This window comes from Sesamum indicum, linkage group LG8, assembly GCF_000512975.1.
Source record: "Sesamum indicum cultivar Zhongzhi No. 13 linkage group LG8, S_indicum_v1.0, whole genome shotgun sequence".
Classification (NCBI taxonomy): Eukaryota; Viridiplantae; Streptophyta; class Magnoliopsida; order Lamiales; family Pedaliaceae; genus Sesamum; species Sesamum indicum.
In genome coordinates, this window is record NC_026152.1 from 10,843,821 (window position 1) to 10,864,953 (window position 21,133).

Sequence of the window (21,133 nt, forward strand, 5' to 3'; positions counted from 1 at the left end):
ACAACAACGTAGTATGTATTCATATGCATAGTAGTACATAATTGCTTGATCTCAACTTACTAAAGACAAAATGCTATTCAGCCAATCATGTTTAGTTTAGTTGATAAAATTAGGGTTTCATGATTAAGAGGTCATAAATTGTGAATTCGAGTCCTATTAATATATGGATATTTATCTATTTTAATAATAATTGTCGGCCTATTGTAATAGTAGCTATTGACTAGTTATACATATTTAAAATTCATAATCTAATTGTAACTTATTGACTCAAAAAAACAAAAAAAAAAAAAGGAAAGAAATGCACAAGCTGAAATTGAGCTAAATAATGCTATACCACTATAAATCTAAAGTTGAGATCGTATGAACGAAAAATAATAATGCTATATCACCATATGAAAATAAAGAATATGTTGGAATAGCTTACACTTGTATATTCTATGTTACATATGAAAACATCCATTCAATTTTAAGTACAGATGAAGTATTATCAAATCTAAAGTTTAAATGAAAATTGGAGGGATATAATTAAGAAAATAATGGAATTTAAGTCCTATAAAAAGTTGCAAAAAAAAAAAAAAACATTGCTGAAAGAATGTGTATTTTTTGAAAAATTAAAAAGCTGGTCTCCAGAAGCATTTGATCAGGAAAAACATTTACAATTTTCTAAAATGTTGCTATTTTTGTATTAAATAGGTACATACAATTGAATAAATGCATATTTTCTGAAAAGGTGTTAAAATGACTATATAAAGATGAAATGAAATGCCAGATTATATACTATAAGTTTTTTCACTTTATATTTTAATTTTTTGAAGAAGTCTTCTGAAAATTATTGTTAGGCAAGCATTGATTGGTCTTTTCGTATTTTAGAAGTGAATTAGTTTAACCCCACAACAATCTTATAATCACAGCAAATTTCAGTTTAATCAACTTCTTCAAAATTCATATATCCCCAACAGAATATTAATGAAAAAATATTAATTGAGAGTTGGTTCATAGGACATGAGATGACAGCATAACCTGACCAACACTCTGACGTTCACTAGAAGCATAAAGTTAGGAGGAGAAATGTGTTTGCATCTTGACTGGCGGACCACAAACACTTTTTCTATTACTCCTCATTTTCTTATTACCAAGAAATGTATGTTGCAGCTGCACTACAAATTCATCCGTGAATCATGAAGGGAGAGTGGAACGAGTATAGGATTCTATCTATTACGAATATCACGTCAATGAGGGATTAACACATTCAAGAGGAAAATCTATATTACAAATGAACATTTTGATTCCAATACAAAATGATGTATAACAAATTTGCCTTACAAAACTAAAGATCTAGACTCAGTAACGAGGAAAAATCGACACACAAGCAAGCTCCTTCTATACGTGCCTCAAAGGCAAAATTTGACTGCTTACACGAATTTTTCTTGTAATAATGTACATAAACTGCCCTTTCAGGGAAGGAACCGAAAGCAAAGAGCGATATCAAAATGGTATTAGCTGAAGCTACTCAAGACCAATTGCCACGCCGGATCATCAAAACCAATATTATAAAATGTCACCTGAAAACTACAATCAAGGGGGGAAAGATGCTTCTACATCCTCTGAATAATAAGAGCGCCGTCCACTTCACAAACCACGTGGGAAGTTGTTGACTTGCCCTTCCTCCAAAACGTCTTTGTCATTCGCCTTATAGCTTATCCTCATCCGCATGACCAGGGATTTCTAGAAGCCATAGCATAATTGTGTAATATGCATAATATGCAGATGAGATGGTAATCTACGAGGCTAAATATTTAAAACAAAATTGTCCCATTGAAGGAGGAAAACCAGAAGAGCCATCACATCAATATCTACACACTTTGCATCTAACAATTCTTGACATCCGTTAAGAATATTTAAGAATGAGTGTGTCACTAACAACAGGCTGGGAGTCATCCTAATCCCCTGCTATCACAGTCTTGGTTTCTGTCTTACAAGATGCTAAATACATGAATGGAGAAAGACAGGCAGATATAGCTGGTTTGTCTGAGGCTTATATAGTTTATTATGGGCAACAGCAGGCATGATATGCACTGTTTAGTAAAATGAATTTCAAGAGATAAAATATACATGCACACAGATTTTTTTACCTTGCCATGCTGGCTGTTCGAAACTCGTAGCTTCTGTGTGATTGATCCATTGCCACTCTCTGGAAGTATATTCCCACTAGCAGGATCCATGTGCAGTTGAAGAAACTGCAGATAGGACATGAATGATGACTAAAATAGCATGATGGAGCCCATATACTGAAGAACAAAAATTAGGTGCTACATTCTGCCAGACCAAATCTAAAGCCACACGGACAAGGCAGCATTTTGGAATAAGAAGAAACCCCCCAGCACAATAAATAAAATGTAAGAAGGTTCACCTAGGAAACCATCACATGATAAAATACTGTTAACAGCAATTCTGCAGGATGCATATAGGTAGTGACAGCAATGGCTAAAAAATTAACGATCCTCTTCGAGGTTTTTCTCATTAGCATTTCAATTAAATCAGAAATTGTTGTTACAAATGAGAAAACATCATGCATGAATATTGGGTAATGAAATTTCCAGTTCATGCAAGGAGATAAATTTGTCCTTGAAGTTACTCTGAGCAGACAAAGACCTAAATTCATCACCTATAGATTTACACCTCCCAGACATAACTTTGAAGAAGATGAAAGTTGACATTGCACTCTTAAATTACCTTGGGAACAGCAGCCTGGAATACGAAATTTGAGTAGATATCAGGCGACTTGTTAACAAATTGAGCCTCAATTATTGTGGTCTGTGGATTTCCAGGCTCCTTTGAGAACTTGTAAGTTATTTTTAAGGAGTTGCTCTCGAATGCAACAATTGATGGATAGGTTGGACCATTGGTTTCTGCAACTGAAAGCAAGTAAAAGTACTAAGAATAAAGTAATTATGACAACATGATAGATAAGATTGATGGGGATGGATCATACCAGGCACTGAGGGGCTGGGTCCAAAACCATCCAACAAATCCATCATCGAAGAACTTGCACCAGGGGAAGAGGCTTGCGCTGACGGTGCAGAAGGGGAGGCTAAATTATCTAACATGCCCACTGCACTTTTGTTGTCTTGACCAGATGACAACATATCAAGCATAGATGAGCTACTTTGAGCTGGAGGAGCTCCAATTGACAGAAGGTCAAGTAAGACATCTGCCCCACGCTTATCGGTCTGATTAGTTCCTGAAATGTTAAAGGAAACTGCTTAGAAGCTCACGTTTTGCCCCAGGAAGGAGTTTTATCCCATATTAATATCTGCTCAATAAACCAACAGCCTCCAAATGAAGACATGCAGATTTTAGCAGACAGAGAGACAACCAGCCTAGTTATTTCAACAGTTTTTGTTCTATCATGTAAGAATAGTAATCAACCATAAAACTCTGCAATTTAGTTGTCAAAAAAACAGGTTTTTGTACTAGAATCAACCTGTCACAACACATTAACTTTTAGCACTGCTCAATAAAGAACATAATAGCAGTATCAGAAAGGCATGTATTTCAAGTTTTGGCATAATACAAACAGCCACAGAATGAAGACAATTGTTAAGCATTCCAAGCTAATTATATTTCTACTTCTATGAGCAAGAAAAATCAACCTTGTGAAGCTGGGGCCAAATCAACCCCAAGAAGATCCTGAAGATAATCTCCACCAGACGAGCTGGGCGCTTGGTCAGCATCTGAACTAAGGTCAAGTAAATCAACAAGAGCAGCTGAAGCCGGTTTAACAACACCATTTGGAATTTTTGGCAGAGCTCCTTGTGATGTTGAAACAGCAGCTGGCACGGAACCAGCCCTCCTCCCACTATAAGTTGCCTCATCAAGTACTGGCATCCTTTCAACCAATGCAGACCTGAACAAAAGCATACAGCATTCTCAAAACCACATCACATTGAAGCAAATAAAAGAATGCAAAAATTTACTAAAAAAGGTCAATATCCAGGATCTATACCTGATTTTCTCATGCCTCTCAATAATAGAGTTGAATTCTATGGCTCTTTGTTGCAGCTCAAGCACGAGGCTTCCTTTCTGCTGAAGGATGATATCATTGATCCTCCTGCAATAGAGTAGAAATGATCCCTAACTTGACAACAACAATTAAGCAGCAAGAAACATTTAAAATCCGAAATGACATTATCAATGTAATAAGGATAAGTACAGGCAATTACAAACTTTTAAGTATTTCTTCACACCAGTAAAACAGATGAAAAGATACATTGAACTTAGACTACACATACATATGCAAATAGTTCTAATCAGTAGTCACTTTATACATTGGCAAACCCGAGGAAATATGAGAGAAGCGATGACAACATACTTTGTACAGGAAGGATAACGACTTGATAGCTTTAACAACGCAATTAAACACATAGCTCGAGTTGTGAGATCTGAGGAATGGCATCTAATTGCAGTTTCTATAACATCCACAGCATCAGCCTCAGTTACCTGCTCAAGATAACAAGTAACCAAAGGTGTCTATGAAAATGAACACTTTGAAGCATGAGTGACAAGATCAGTGATGGAGATGATTATAACAAGAATAACATGAAGAAATCTTCTAAACTGTCAATCCCAATGCCCAGACATTTAGCTTTACTTTAAAACCACCGCAGTACAATGTTTATCAAGTTTGATAATCCAGCAAAGAGCCTTGTCAGTTAACAGATAATATCAACCAACTTCACATTATAATTAATGAACTAGGCATGCCCGAAGACATGTAAAGAGAAGTACTTAAGACATGCCAGAGAACATGTAAATGAAGTACCTACCAAAAGGGACTGACAAAAACCTAAACTCATGTACCAACATCATGCTCATTATGAGACATACTATTTCCATCCTGCTCAAGATCAAGTATGTAAACCAAGTTACTGTGATGCATTTCAGATTGTTCTCTCCTCTCTAGACCCAAAAAAAGAAGCAGAAGGTTAAAATGGATCTAAAACAAAAGTATTGCAAACCATAACTTGAAACACTTCGGTTATTGCTCACATAAAAGAATAAGATTGAGGGAAGTGCCAGCCTTTAACTTTTCCAATTGAGATAAGCATCTTTTCCTTGACGGAGTAAAGACTTCCGCATTGTCAAGGAGAGTTAGTTGACCCTGACCGGACAAAGCCAGAACCTTCCATTTTTCAGCAAAGCACCTTCCCAATTTTTTAACCTTACTGAATGCTTAACACGTAGTATCATGATTGTCAAAAAGTTATTAGTTCTTGGTGTCTAATGGACAAGGTTACCTACATCCACCACAAATTTGTGGACAACTTTAACATTCCACATGCCCAATTAATACAAAAGTCTGGAATTCTGATGATAAAAGAAAATTAAGAAAACTTTCAAAAAGCATGAACATACATTTATCCTTTCCTCCACATCAAGCATGCCAGAATTACCAACCAACATCTCCCCATATTCTCCAATGCACCATACAGCAACTCGAACAAGAGTTTCCTGGTGCAGACATAGCATATATTTAGGACTTGAGTGCATGCATACAAGAAAACTTAATCAAATTTCACAATGAATTTACATTGCTGCTGCCATAACATACCTGTCCGCCTGCTGTTTGTACAGCCTTGTACAGTGCTCTAACAGTATATCCATGGAGGTTAGGAGCATTAGTAATTACAATGATAAGGGCATGCCAGACTTCATCCTTCACATAATTCCCAGCCTGCAACACTATCACAACAATCAATTCTCTCTTTTTCAGTGAGACAAAAGATCAACATAAAATGCTCAGGTCACCCTCTGCCCAAGCCTACAGAGAATTGTAAAATATCATGTTCCGAGACCTCATTGGTCATAGGATAATATATGGACGATAAGAGAATCTTGAAAATCTAAATTTTACTACCATCAAAATTAAACTATCTTTGCTTAAAGGCAAAATCATTTACTGTTACCAGGCGAAAAGCTCATGACGACAAGACAATAAAATCAAAAATTATAAAGGTATCATAACTGAACTGGACCAAAAAGTCAATCTGGTTTATTATAATGCAACCAAACTTGTGCATTTGACGCAATAATCACAAGAAAGTACTAGGAAAAGACCTGCTCTTTTTCATCAATTTAGATAAGTGATCATCATTTTAACTCTGTGATCCATGACAACCACTTCCTAAGTAACCAACTTCTTGACTTTCTGACATACTGCATTCACACCAATATATTAACTACAACTAGTGATCGTGGCACACTCAATGTGCGTGCAAAATGGATCGAAATTCACTTAATACCTATATAAGTATATAACATTAATTAGAAGGGATAAATGTGATTTGTTGTTATACATAATGTATTATGATTTTTTTTTCAAAAATAAATAAATGAAAATGATAGTTATCGTGAATACTGCAATGTATTTTACAAAAATGGTTGGGAAACTTAGATAGATAAAAAGTATAATACAATGGAGAGGAGAGGAGAGAGAGAGAGAGCAATGAGAGAAGGGAAAAATTGACTTGTCATTTCTATTGATCTAGGGTTAATCTAGTTCATAGTCCATACATATAGTGCACACCAAGGTGGTTGTTCTACACCCCTCAACCTAAAAAATATAGTATACATGAGAATGAAATCACAAGCTAGAGTTGCATATTTTTCTTGATACCTAGGTACATGATAAAATAAGAAGCGTATAAATATGATTTCATGCCTCGAGCTTAACATGGATGCTAATTCATCAATCATCATGGCAGATCTCTGCCTTACAGTGAAAATCAGTGAAATAAGAAATCCAGAAAGGTACAAATTGTACCTGTGTTAGAACCTTCACCATCTGATCAATGTACCATATTTTTTCAGGGGAAAACCTGGCACCAAACAGCAAGATGAATGAGATTATGTATAACTACAATAAACTGGAAGATACATCATAATTCAAGTTCAACCAATTTATTTATATTGTCAACCTATATAGCAGGTCACGCATGTTTTACTACTTGGGTGATCACAGGCCACAGCACAACATGGAAAAGAAGAGAAAAAATATGTGACGGCATAGAATTGAGGTAACTGAGAAATATGTGGCGGTGAAAGACAATAATGAGAGCAAAATAAGGCTTTGACATGCAATACATTTTCAGTAGAGGAGCTAGAGGGGCCACTAGTAGGGAAAAAGAAGAAAGATCTTTTAAATGCCCTGTAACTGAAACAATTGTTCAGAATATCAGACAAAGCAAAATCAATCAATAACCAAACTTTCTTAAACCTTGAAAGTTGGAGAAAACAACTCATCCAGAGACCAAATCAAGAAGATATTTTGTAAAGTACTCGATATTTATGAGCTGCTTCAAGACACATGGACACACATTCACATGAAGTCATGAACATAGCATGCATCAAACATCATATTATAAAACTAATTGGACAAGAAAGTGAGCAAACCTTATAGACAAACTATAGATCATTCAACTTACTTCTCCACAATTGAGCAAATTTTGGCCGTGAGGTCTCCCTTAAATTCCGCTTCACTTACTTCTAGATAATCAACAAGCTCCTTTGTCAAAGGCTTCACATTGCTTTCATTTACTAGAAGATAAACAAGCTCGAGGGCCCTTTTACGGATTGAAGCATCTGGATCCTGCCATCAAATAAGAATCCATAAGCAGCTAATTCTATTCTTATCATAGTAGTTAATGGCGCGCGCGAGAGGCGCAGCCCTCTCGCCATTCGCAGCCTATGGCGCGCACCTGGGCGCCATTTAGGCATTGCCCAGGCACGTGCCAGGCGCACCTTTATGAAGACGGGCCTGGGCGGCCTCAGCCCATCAATAAAAAAAAACCCTAATAAATAAGGGAATTTCAGCAGAAATAAGTATTCTGCATGCATGAGTAACCTGTTCATTCCTGCCTCTTCTTTCTTCGATTCTCTTCTTAATTTTAGACTGTTACTATTTTGCTTTAATTATGTAATTGTTTGTAGACTAGTAGTCTATGATTATGTTATTTACTTCTTTAATTAAATATAAATATAAATTAAAATTACCTGTTTTTCATATGTTTTAATGATATAAGTATCCTATGAAATTTCAGTTTCAGACTTTCAATAATTCAACTATAAGGTTGTATGTATTGTTAGTTTATGAAGTTTTGTTATGTTGAATTTGTTGTTTTATGTCTTATTTAACTCCTTATACATTAATCTAGTCAAATTAATACTAATTATATAAATATATAGATTATTTCTTATACTTGAGCCATCCTTCAAAAAGGCGCGCGCCGCACCGTGTGCCATGCGCCATGACTCTAGAGCCCTTGGCGCCATTGTGCGCCGTGCGCCACTGACTACTATGATTCTTATACTATAGAAAAAAATGTTGTCAGAAGGTAGTTAGGCAAATAATCAGAGACAAAAAGAAAGAAAATACAGCACTTGGGTTTTAATCTAAACCCCCTAGCCACAAACATGAGGAACTTTAAAAAAACTACACCGACATGTCAAGATTGTTGGGTCTGCATCAAAATTTGGTTAACAGTGCTGGTTTTGTCAAATAAGGAAAGAAGCACAACAACAAAGGACCAAAATTGTATTGTCTACTTTTCTGGGTTAATATCTGATGTCCAACCAGGACACAACATGTTTTCCAGTGAACTAAAATCTAGAAGAACCAAAGCCATAACTAAGATGATAAGGTGCTTAATAACTCCTCAGAAGTAAATGGTATCATATTTGGAACATATGAAACCAATAGAACAATAGAAGCTTAGAAAAGCAAGCTAAACATTATCAAGTTCAGGAGAAAAAATAGAATGAAGCCACATGGTACCTTTACACATTCCAGAATGGTTGCACGATGCCTCTGCACAGCTTGACTATCTAATGCAATAGCTTTCATCAGCATGTTCAATGCTACATATCTGAGAAAATGGATTTCAAATTATCAGGTAGAAAGGAAAAATAAACTGGTTATGGGCACGATCTACTAACATGAAATCCAAAACTCCAGAACAATAAACAATATTAAGATTCTGCTCTCAAAGCTCCAAAAACATTACCATAGTACATGGTATCCAATACTGGCTAATCTGATTATAATAAACATAATTACAGATGATTTAGTCTACTGGATCTTGGTAGGGTATAGTTTAATGACACAACAGTGCAACTTATGAAAACCTTAGGAAATCACAGTTTAACAATAGTAAGTGCAATTTATTTACTAGATTCGAGTCAACATGTAAAATCATGAAAAGAACCAAAAGCATCTTTTGTATACAAAGAACACATGATTCTGTTAGTTAAGATTCCATCTATAATAAATGAATCCATGTCAGCCACAGTGAAGCAAACATAATGTGAAACTGCAGTAAATCCAGACACAATCTAGAACCAAGTAGACTGGATCAACCAAAGTAAATTAAAAGATGCAGTATGAACAGAAGAGTTGAACATATATGTCCCTGAGAGAACAAAACAGCAGTAGTTTCATCATTTGAGCAAATATTTAAATGTTGTTGGTCCATGGGGCAAACTTAAGTGTCACAACACTTAGAGGTGCCCTGAGTGGAAGGGTCTTACACAAACAGTGATCCGACACTGTTGGACAATATTTTCCTAAGCAGGATTGAAGAAAAAGTGTAAGTATCTATCATTATTTGGTGAATGTTTCACTTAAAGAAATCAGTTCTGTGGGCATACAGGACCTCATTGACAGTATGAAGCAGCAGTATTCGTAATCAATTTGCTTCAATTCAACAGATTTTGACCAGTACTTTAATCTGAAATGTTGCAGAATTTAGAAACACCTTTAAGCAAAAATAATAATATTCGAACAGATCAATATGCAGCAGAACAAAAAATCAACTTCTGAGAAAACGAACCTTCGCATCAGATAAATGTCATGATACAAGCACCAAATTGGACAGCTTGCTTGACTTTTTCATGGTCCAAGGACTAGTTGTTAGGGTGTCACTGACTATTGATCTAATTTAGTGAAGGAATGAAAATTTGGTAGCTGAAAGGCCAAGAAATATGGCTCTGAATTACCATCAGTTTAACCAGGAAAGTGAATGAAGAAACTAGAGAAACTCTTAGATTGATCAATTTTTTTTTGTTTTAGGAACAATCTGGCAATTGCTAAAAGTTCAAGCCTCAGAAGCCAAACGAAAGAACCAAAAATAAACAGAGAGATCGTGTTTTTGACGAGTACACAAAGTGGTCAGACCAATAAATGAAATCACCTAATATTGTTGTCGCGACTCGACAAAAATCTTCCCAAAATATTGACAGCAAGCACCCTCAGCCCACCATTATCTTCAATGCTCAGGATTGTAGCAACACATTCATAGAGGATCGCATTGCCTGCGTTTTTGTTCGTCTCAGTTTTGGTTGCCACCTAAAATGCATCAGGGAAACAGAATAACTGACACTCTGTTATACCGTACATCATATCCCTTTTAGAGCATTGAATTGAAAACTTCAAGAGCCAATCATCAATATCTAATGTCTATTTAAGGGAGCATTACTGTGAAAAGTCCAGGACTGATAGTAGATCACATTCAACTCTTGCTTCTTTCTCATTTTTGGTTTAGAGTAAGGTAGGGCATAGAATGTAACAGCTTACCTGGGCAAGAATATCACTCATAGTATCACTAGCATCAGCATCTCCGTGGCCCAACACATGAAAAAGCTTGAGTAATCTAATATGAAGAAAAGGATCTGTGATTCCAGAAATGTCATACTCAGGTGCATATGGACTGTTTGTAAGATCCCTTAGAACTTTGACCAAGCCAGTTATGCATTTCTAGAACATGACAGAGAAAAATGAAAGATCAAAATATTTTCAAGTTGACAGGATTTCTTCATGTTTTGACTTCTGTTGACTAATCTCAAGGAAACACACCAGAGTTGGCAGAGCAAAATTACCTTTCTTAGATATTCAAGAGCCTCTGTACTGACTTTACATATCTCTGTACATAGCTGGACTCCAGTTAGTAAAACTCCATGGTGCTTTTCTTTCAGTAAGGCAGCAGCAGGATTTATGAAGTTCTCTGCCAAGTCTGGAACTTTCTTTATTATCCTTATTGTGCATAATGCTGCCTACATTGTCACACAGAATGTAAGGTCTACTACAGGCAATGAAACGTCCCATGTCTTTCGTATTCTAAGATAAAGCTAAACAAAAATAAATGACAATCACCAAGTACATATTTACTATTTTAATGACTCAGAAGTAAATAAGTTTCAGTTTTCTTTCGAAAGACAATCACAAAAGAAACATAAAAGTTTGAAATACTGATCCAGAGATACCACTTGAAACTACAAATGACCAATCAAGTTGATGCACATTATAGGAAAACAACAAAGAGAAGATGTTGGAGTCAACTAAGTTTATAAAGGAAAATTAAATCCAGCGCTTTGCAGCAGGCCTCATACAGCTTTTTAGTTTATCTTCCCTTAAAGAAAACAAATTTTCAGATCTTCTAAAAATAATAGGCAGAATTCTTAACTTTACATGTTTATTAAGCAACCACTAGAAGTATTGAACAACTCCCATCATCAGCACCAACTTCACTTTGCAATGCAGTACACAAGTGGAAAACAACTTTCCAAAATGGCAAAACTTTCTCAGATCTGAGTCAAGTACATACAGTAAATTACAAATACAATTTACAAACATATTATGCCTTCTTAAGGTTCCTCCATGAATCATCATTGTTGACTGAAAATGCATCAGTAAACATTTACTTGTGTAAACGCCTTTGAACTTCTAAATGCATCTGGAAATGTATGTACACAGGCAATTCTGAAGTCAAGTATCATCTTTACTAGATTCCTGTGAAAGTTCATATTGCTCATCCTTACTCCTAGATCCATAGTTGTTGCAATCATCCATACCCAAGTCCAAGCATGGGTAGGAAACACATATTTGGTCAGTTTTGATGTAAAATGCAACATTGATAACTTAAGGACATCAATGCCAGAAGCATACATCACTTCTCAGATGTCTCACCACTCTTTTACTTCAAAAATAAGATAACTTACATGCTTGTGTTCAAAAGTAGGGTAATTACTAGTATCATTCTCTCTCAGCTAGAAGAGCTAAATGCTCCTCTGTTCCGTGCAGATAGTATTATGACTGCCAACATGACCAATTCTTGAGATTCTTCAATAATTTTGTTGCAGCCTCTAGATTCATAAGCAACAAAAATAAAGAATAAAGAAATGCAATTTATAGTGTTTTACTAGTGGCAAAAGACACCCATTTTTCCTTTCCACCTATCCTTGAATCATTCCAGCAAATGCTATCCTGAAGCTATTGATTGATTCAATGCTCTAGAGCTAAATCAGCATGAATGAAAGATGAATAAGGTGGTAATTCTTACAAGGGAATTTCTCAGCATAAAATGAGGTATATCTGCATAAGTTTACAGTGGTCCAGTATCAACTAAGAGTTCCTGGTGTCTTACTGCAAGCCTCTCATAAACACATAAAGTAAGGATCCAGCGAGCAAGTTTTCCCTTTACCTTTTCTAGAATGGCTATAAGCTATGAATTTAGTACTATCAATGGCAAAAAAATGTACAATATTGAGAATGCCAAGCCAAGTGACTGAAAACTCTTCCAAAAATCAGCAACCTAGCAAATTGAAATTTCAGTCTCTCCTATTACAACTAACTTTTCTTTCTTCCAGGTGGATAGAGTGCTTGAGCATTAAAATACATTCTATATTGCCACAGAAAAATTCACCTACTTTTTGAAATTTTGGTCACTTTTTCTGAATAATAAATATTACAAACTTTTCACGGTCGTGTCCAGCATCATAAACAATAGTATTACGTACTTAATGTTCAAAGAATAATTTCAGATAGTGAAACACAAATAGAATTGCATAACATAGTGTTAAACTCTACACATAGATCCCTAAACTCAACCTAATATTATAACTCAGAAAAATTCTTGATCAGTGTTCAAGAGAAGGACTTACTTTCTTCCTGACATTAGGATCCCTAAATTGAAGTAATCTTTCAACTTCTGGAGCAAGATCACGAGCCATTTCTGCAGAACAGATGTTACCCAAGGCACATAGAGCAAGTCCAACAATATACTGGTTCGTCTGATTTAAATCTCTGTATAAATGTTAAGGTATCTAAACTCAGAAACCATTTTCTAGCAAATAAATGAACCACAAGTAATGATTTCACTAGCATATAAAACCACAGAATTGTTAACCCTTTCTTTTGTATGCTAATTCACTCTTCTTCTTTGGTTATGCAGATACGGTATGCAAGAATTTACTTGTTATACGATAACAAAAAAATAATTAAGCTTCAAAAGGATACTGTTTAATTGAGTTGGTAACAAGCATTAAAACTTCCTGTCTTTCATCAAGAAGCAACATAAGGCCAAGATATCCTATTCTCTTCTCTGGGAATCCTGGAGATGCAATTAACTTTAGGCATTCCATTTGACCAAAATGTGTAGGGTAACCAAGCATGTGAATGAACATGAGCTTTGCCAAATTGCGATGCCTGTAATCTGGGTCGTCCTCGCTAATAGCAGCACGAATAGAAGCACATTCTTTTCTTACAACAGCACGCTCTTCTGCAGCAGTTTTACAAGCACGAATAGCCCGAATCATGTCCCTGGCAGAAAATAGCAAGTTTAGTGAAGTATAACGCAATCTTATAATCTCAAGTCAAATAGTCAGCACAAAGAAAACAGAATATGATGCATGACAAGGAACATGCCTTGACCTTGGAATTTTAATGATAAAGAGGAGCTCAATAATATTTTAAAGAAGAAAATGCAGGTAGAATTTTATTTCTGAGTTCTTGCAGAGTATGATGCTCTGTAGCCACAAATAACCAACATTTCTAACAACCAAGAGGATACTTCAGAGTTCAGAAGTTTAAAGGAAATGCATGAAAGATGTTCCGAAACTTTCAGAGACTAATGGATTAGAAAACCGTCAGCCGAAAGCAATTTTTTATGAAGAAGATAATCCAACAAGCAAGCATCAGAAGATTATTATTGTTTTACAATCATAATATATTTCATTCATTACTGTTAACAGGAGTACTATTCATATCCAATTAGAGTGAGCATTTCCCTTTCTTGGGAAATCCAAAACATGGCAGATAGCAACATGATATCCTTGTGAGGACCAATATACTGATTTCACAAAAAAGAATGATAGCTTTCAAGAAATTTGACAAGATAGGCAATGGTTAAATGACTTTGACCATGCTATGTCTCTTAGTTGGATATTACTGAGGACACACAGTGCAAAAAGAAAAGAATATGATTTAACATCTCAGTTGTGGATGATGGGCATATAGACTCTGTTTGGAACAAAAAAGTTGATGGAACACCTTTTGGCAGACCATTGTGTCACTTTCAAGAGGAACACCCATCTATAGATGTAGAACAGAGCCACCAAGGTTCCAACAGTCAACAAACTAGAAACTTTGACATACCAAAAGCAAATTGATTCTTAACTTCTTGTTTTTCCCTTACATGCCAAATAAAAGACCTGGCTTTAATTTATGGAAATTGTTGGAAGCCAGCAACACCACTCATGCTCCAGGAACAAACTTGAGGTCTTTGCTAGAAATTTAAGGAACCAAATAATTTTAACAAAGTTGACAGTTGAGATTGATCCTCTTCTTCTTCCTAAGTAAAGCTTTTAGCCATAGTTACTGAAATGGGCACAACAGTTTATATTTGTGTGTCAACCTGCCGAAAAACTGACATGCCAAAAAAGAGCATCATAACATTTTATTCCTTTCAAAAAAAAAAAAAGAGACAAATATCAAGGAAAAACTTCTTGATGCTTGTTCAAAACCCTTATCTCCCCTCAGGCTCTGTTTCTTTAATTGAGCTTCTGATATTCGTAAGTTCAGAAACTTGGCTAAGTACAGATCTTTTTCTTAGTTGAATGTTTTCTGGATCATATTGTTCTTTCACATAAACCAACATAATTGCATTGCCCTTTACTCATCAATATCGAAAGCTATCCAATAAATTCCCCAAAATTGTTTAAGTTATGTCCAAGTCTGTTCCCATCCCTTGACTCATCCTTTACTCATATTTTATCCCCTGAATTTGCAGCTATGCACATTAGATCTCTCTCAAGACAAGAATAACTTCCTCTTCCTCTACCCACTCACCATCACATCTTTCCTTAACATTCAGAAACAGTCTATAGAGCGCCACCCTACAAACCCCCTCAACCTCCTCCTTAGAGAAATAGTAGTCAGCAACTCAGTGTGGTATTATGAATGCAATCTACCAAAAGAATTATGTAATTTTCACCGCTAATCAAAAAATATCTCCAAATAGCATGAAAACATTTTTCTCCAAAGTCCTTGAACATTGATCATTTTCCATATTAAATTAATCTATTTCTCAGCATCACTTAGCATTACTTAGCACACAACATCGCCTTTTCAAATCTTCCATGATTCATTAGCAGGAAATGCTATTGGCTGATGAAATTGGTTCATGCAGATTGGACTATTTCGGAGATGAGAGCAAACTTTCCTGAACTGGTTTCATAAATACAAAACAACAGTACACAATAATAACACACTACTCTCTAAAAAATTCTCTAATCTCAGAATCCAAGTAAACTAGGGCTACAAGAACTTCTGGCAACAGCAATATAAATTAATAATTCATTAAGTTGTACTTGCACAAACTGTGAATTCTATATCAATCTCAATGTCTCATAATGCTACTTTACTACGGTCAGTTTTGATGAACCTTTATCATTCTATTGATTAGTTCGCCGATGCTCCCTAAAATTATCCTCTCTTCCCCGCCAACTTCCAGATAAGCTAATATTTGTAGCATTAAGCCGTTAATTAGAAAGTTCTCAAGAGAAAGATCAACCATCCTTGTTCTGAGTAATTAGACGATAATCCACAGCAGGAAATTAAACATAGTACTAGCAACCTGACAAATCCAGCGAAAAAGCTACATTCGAGAGCGACATTGCCAAACATTCAACAAAAAGCAATTAAACCTAACAAAACTGAAGCAGAAGCGTCATGAAATTAAATCCGAATAAAGGAAAAGGAGAGAGAGAGAACGAGGGAAAACAGAAACTCATCACTAACCTCAGGCGGGTGCCGGAGGAGAAGGGATTCATGACTGGGTCCGTCTTGAAGCTCCGAGATAGCTCTACCAGATCCAGCTGTAATTCTTGTGGAATTCCACTCACGCTAACAGCTCAACCGCAGAAGCAAAATCCCCGAACGCCTACGATCAGAAAAAAACCGATGCAGAGATCTGGAGAGGTGAAGATCAAAAATTGGATCTGGAACTGGGGAAGTGAGAAAAATGTTTCGATTTGGAGGAGAATTATAGTATGTGAAATCAACTAAATATAAGTCAATTTAATGGTGGGAGATAGTAATGTAAAGAAGTGAAAATTGGGGAAAATGGAATGCCCCAAAGTGAGAAATTTTTTCTTTCATGGGAGGAGTGATCGGGTGTGGGATTGTGGTGTCAGCCCACATGAACTCATTGGACAAATGTTTTTTCTTTGTTGTTGATTCTCCTTTTTTTTTTTTTTTTCGGGGCATATAATTGGGATTATGGAATTCTTTGAGGGGACCATTCGTTATATTTGGTTTTATTTTTAATTTATTTTAATGTGTTTTGTGAAGATAGGAAAAGAAAATAAATATAAACAAGTATATATTAGAAATAGTGTGTATGTTTGGATTTATTTTTTGAGATAATATAAATTAAGTTTAGTAGGAGACAAAAACTATTGTTCATTGTCAAATCATGTCTCTTTTATATATATTTATATATGTATCGGTATTTATATAATTTTTTAGTTGTAGGGCCTCTAATTAATGTAGTCTTATTTTGACAAAACACAAATGAGGCACTATTTCAAAACATCTCAAAACACCATCAAAATTTCCAAAACAAATCAAGACAAACATTGTCCATATTTTGGCCCATCTCAGAAATGAAGTAAAATTGAAACCAAACATTATGATTGTGTTTTCCTTTGCGCATCCTAATTTTTAAAGTAGTAATTAGAGTGAAAATATATTTATTTATACGTATCTCATTAAAAATGTATTGATTTGATAACACAATTTTATATAAAATATAATTTAATTAACTAATTCAAATATATTCACAATTTAATATGAAATGTAATTTAATTAACTAATTCAAATGTATTATCACTTTAAGTAAAAACTTATGCAAAATAAAAAATATATATTTTTCATTGAAAACAGAAAATGAAAACACAAACTGTAACTTGCCCGGCTCTGTTGCTAGATTGGTGAAGCTTAAGTTTTATAATCAAAATTTTTATAAGTTCGAGTTTCATGAATATGGTTATATGTATGTTTTTGTAGTGGATTTTTTTTTTTTTTTGTTAACATAATCTATTAATAATTTGAATTATTTATACGTATGTATTAGTTTGGATTCGATTTGAAATTATTAATGTATTAGATAAATTGAATGTATTTAATGATACAGTAAATTGTATGTTATTAAAACAGATGAGGAAGTACGGTTTGCAAAAGATTAATATTTCACGTTAAGAATTTTATTTATCTTGGAATTCATTTGATATAAATTTAATTTGAATGAGATTAGATTGTATCTATAACAAGATGTTCTAAGAAAAAAAAATAAAATTTTTAATCTTTGTCTTTTTATCTTCTTATTTCAAATTAAATTGTTCAAGATTAATGTTTATCAGTTAGTTGTTAAATATAAAAGGGAAAAGAAATTGGCTTACAATTTAAATTTCATAAAGTAAGTTGATTTGAGCAACGAAAAAGAATGATACGTAGCGCCTTACCAATCTCTACAACTTATTTTAAATTATTTTTTAGATATTCTAATTTTCAAGTTTTTTTCTACTTAACTTTTATTTTTGAACAACCCTTCACTTTTATTTTCCTGCAATTTTAGTTTTATTCACTATTAACTTTACAATCTTGTCCAAAAATATTCACATTACAGAATAAAAACTACTACTGACATAGACAAATGTCTACCTTAATTACAGATGAAGAGTTTGAGTCACTTATAAGCCCTAAGGTCTTCCCTTTACAGTGATGGGTCTTTTCAAGACAAAACTATGAGGTTCATACGAAGTTAGAGTGGACATTACTTCAGGCAACGAGGCACCAATTAAGTCGCAAATCGTATCATTTCCCAGCGTCTATGAGAATAGCGCCATATACTCGTCCCAAGCTTCTTGTCTGCAGGTGTGAAGATGTAAATAGTTGTCTCACATGGATTGCAGACAATGAATTTGAATGGCTTCAAACTCTAATACCTCATTTCTATAGCTAGATGCCTTTCCGAAACAAAAGCGTGAGACTTATACGAAGTCAAATCAGATAATATTTTGCGCAACAGAACATCAATTGAATCACAAGTCACATCAATCACAAATGACACTTAACACAAAAAAAAAAACTACTATCATGTACAAAATGTAAAACAAGGACTAGGGTTTTGTGTAGGGTAAGGGGTGAGCACTTTATTGGTATTTGTCCTTATTTTTAATTCTACATTTTTATGAAAATCCTCACACACTTGATATTCCTATATGATTTAAAATTTTAATATATTAAATATAAAATGTAATGAAATAAATAATTTATCAAAATTATTAAAACATTTTAATTTTAATATGCCTCAATTGATTTATTGATAAATCCAATGTTTTAAGAACTGGTCCAAGAATCAGTTGACCAGGGCCCTATTATATGTATATATATATATATATTATATCAATTAATTAAGCAAAAAGATGAAAAAAAATAAAAATAAATTTAAAATAAATATACATTCAATTCAACGTAATAAGTGCATACTTTCAACATAAATCTTGACTAAATAGATAAATAATTATTTAAAAATAGCCAAATATAATATAATTTTGTAACATGATAATCAACTCAATTGGAGTCGTCTTCATTTGCATATATTTGGGAAGGGAGAAAAGACATTTAACTTTGAATTTTGGGAAGAAATTGAATATGATTTTAGTTGAGGATTTAAGAATTGAAATAGATGAAAAAAATTCTATTTTGGCCGATTAAATTACTAAAAAAGTGATTATTCCAATGTAAAAATAAGTAAATAATTCGGTAATATCTTAATCAAAATATATATTTTCAATCAAAATTAGTTATTCCAACTGGGGTGTTTGTATGTAATTTTTGTTTTTGTGTACTGACTAAATTATAAAAAAATTATATGTTAAATAATAGTGAAATTCGTGAGTGTTTGACAAAAAATGAAAAGAAACATTGAAGTTGAAATACTTAAAAAATAATTTAATATTTATAATTTTATCAATAAATTCTGAAAATTAGTAGGGAATAATTGTTTAAATCAGCTCAAAATATTATCTTCAATTTATTTTTAATCAATAAATTGATAAACACATATTTTAAATAGTTGCAGAAACTAAAAAAACACCACAAATAATAAATAGTGTAAATTCATTAATGGCCCCTAATGTCGAGTCCAAATACCCAAACATCCCTGCTCTTTGCAAACTTCCAACTGTAATCCCCTATCCAGAAATAAAAGCTTACAAGCGAAATTACAGTTTTAATCTCATAGGACAACAGTTCAACGCTTTTACTTATTTGCTTGACGTAATTTTCAAAATGGTTTTAAAATTGAACAAAAATCTTGTAAGACAGAGCATTAAATATGTCGGTTTTTTTTTTTTAATTTTGGAACTATTTTAAGTTCGCGTAAAGTAAAAAACTAAATATTTTAAGTTTTTCTAATTTTAAAAATATCTTAAAAATTTTATAAAACAAATATGAATATATTAAATACTTTAGGCTAAAAATATAATTTTAACTGTAATTAAAACTGAGGAAAATATTTACACAAATAATAAGGGAAAAATGCAAGCAACCCCCTTGTGATATCGCAAATGAGCAAATTACCCTCTTGTGAAAAAATAAATAGCGATTTACCTCCCTATATTTTTTAAAATACAACAATTTACCCCCCTATGATTTTTAAAATGAAGCAATCTACCTCCCTATATAAGGAGGTAAATTGCTTCATTTTAAAAAATATAGGGAGGTAAATTGCTATATTTTTTTCATAAGGGGTAATATGCTCATTTTTAATATCACATGGGGATAAATTGATATTCACCCCAAATAATAATAATAAACGAAAATTACAATAACACACCTCCTCTTTACTTCAGTGCTAAGCGATGTAGGCGAGTGGGCGATCATTTCGCGGTCTGCAAATCTACCATCCATGGCTTCTCCCATCTTTTACCTCTCTCTCCTTCTTCTCTTTCACCTAAACCCAGCCCATCAAGGTAAACAAAAGGGTAAATTTTTTAACCTAATTCAATTTATTATTGCGAATTTGATGATCTGTTGTTTGTTGCATTTACAGCGGTAGTTGCAGCAGGTGGGGAACTCGTCTACGAAGACGGCTACACAGTCAGCACAGTCCTTGACGGCGACAAGTCTAACCTCAAAGTCAACCCTCACTCCCTCCTACATCAATCTACGCCCTCCGATCTCTTCGTACTTCTTGACTCCGCTGCCAGCACTTTCTACACTGTATCACTGCCCACGACCTCCAATAGTATGTACTTCTCTTTACATTTCTTTCTTTTTTTTTTCTTTTTAATTTTAATGTTTGTTTTGTTGTAAGTGAAGTAGAGTAGGGTTTCATAGTGAGTCAGCTTACAGGGAAATTTTGAGGTTGGAAATTTGTATTTTGCGTTCAGTGAGATGTGGGAAAGGTGCGGTTGGGACTTAAGCTTAAGTGGTAAAGTTGAGTTCTTCAGGTTTTGTTTGGTTTTATTTATAAAGTAATTTTCTTTATTTTTGTGAGATAGAGAGAAACATAAAGATTAGTGTACGTGTTTTGTTTGGAGTTCTTGGTGTGTTTGGTTCTGTGTTTTGCAGAGACACGTATCTAGAAGTAGAAGTTTGAGGGGCTGAAAAACTATGCTTATGCATTAGGTTCACATCACAATAAAAAATTACAACATTTGGGGCCCAATATATATAAAAAGTAATATTAATGTATAATTTTTTTTTTTTGGGGGGGGGGGGGGGGGGGGGGGGGGG

General features: G+C 34.1%; 2 protein-coding genes across 4 annotated transcripts in view; one reads left to right on the forward strand and one right to left on the reverse strand.

Moving 5' to 3' along the window:
* LOC105168234 (AP-1 complex subunit gamma-2) lies at positions 1,225 to 16,540 on the reverse strand. Of its 2 annotated transcripts, none has more exons than XM_020696083.1 (18): positions 16,130 to 16,540; positions 13,349 to 13,651; positions 12,994 to 13,135; positions 10,933 to 11,106; positions 10,631 to 10,810; positions 10,248 to 10,402; positions 8,834 to 8,924; positions 7,485 to 7,648; positions 6,824 to 6,878; positions 5,612 to 5,734; positions 5,416 to 5,511; positions 4,373 to 4,500; positions 4,007 to 4,111; positions 3,654 to 3,907; positions 2,993 to 3,241; positions 2,734 to 2,909; positions 2,133 to 2,237; positions 1,225 to 1,725 (listed from the first exon to the last, which is right to left on the reverse strand). In XM_020696083.1, exons 1-18 carry the CDS (start codon positions 16,159 to 16,161, stop codon positions 1,630 to 1,632), a joined length of 2,628 nt encoding a protein of 875 aa, XP_020551742.1. In that variant the 5' UTR covers positions 16,162 to 16,540; the 3' UTR covers positions 1,225 to 1,629. The 2 variants fall into 2 exon arrangements, with proteins under 2 accessions (XP_020551742.1, XP_011086531.1); XM_011088229.2 differs by having other exon boundaries at positions 2,734 to 2,915; positions 16,130 to 16,538.
* LOC105168235 overlaps positions 20,233 to 21,133 on the forward strand; it is a 3,887-nt gene continuing 2,986 nt past the window's right edge. For both annotated transcript variants that reach the window (XM_011088230.2, XM_011088231.2), the window contains exons 1-2: positions 20,233 to 20,367; positions 20,448 to 20,642. In XM_011088230.2, the coding sequence (XP_011086532.1) occupies positions 20,304 to 20,367; positions 20,448 to 20,642 (259 nt within the window). In that variant the 5' untranslated portion in view covers positions 20,233 to 20,303. The remainder of the gene's footprint in view (positions 20,368 to 20,447; positions 20,643 to 21,133) is intronic.

Bases quoted from the DNA above. Each gene is read 5' to 3' on its own strand.
- LOC105168234 (XM_011088229.2), bottom strand. From the start codon at position 16,161: ATGAATCCCTTCTCCTCCGGCACCCGCCTGAG. The intron at 4,501-5,415 runs GTATGTTCATGC...TATCTTGAGCAG, and splicing joins ATGTGGAGGAAAGGATAAAT to GTAACTGAGGCTGATGCTGT. The intron at 3,242-3,653 runs GTTGATTTTTCT...TTAACATTTCAG, and splicing joins TTTGGCCCCAGCTTCACAAG to GAACTAATCAGACCGATAAG.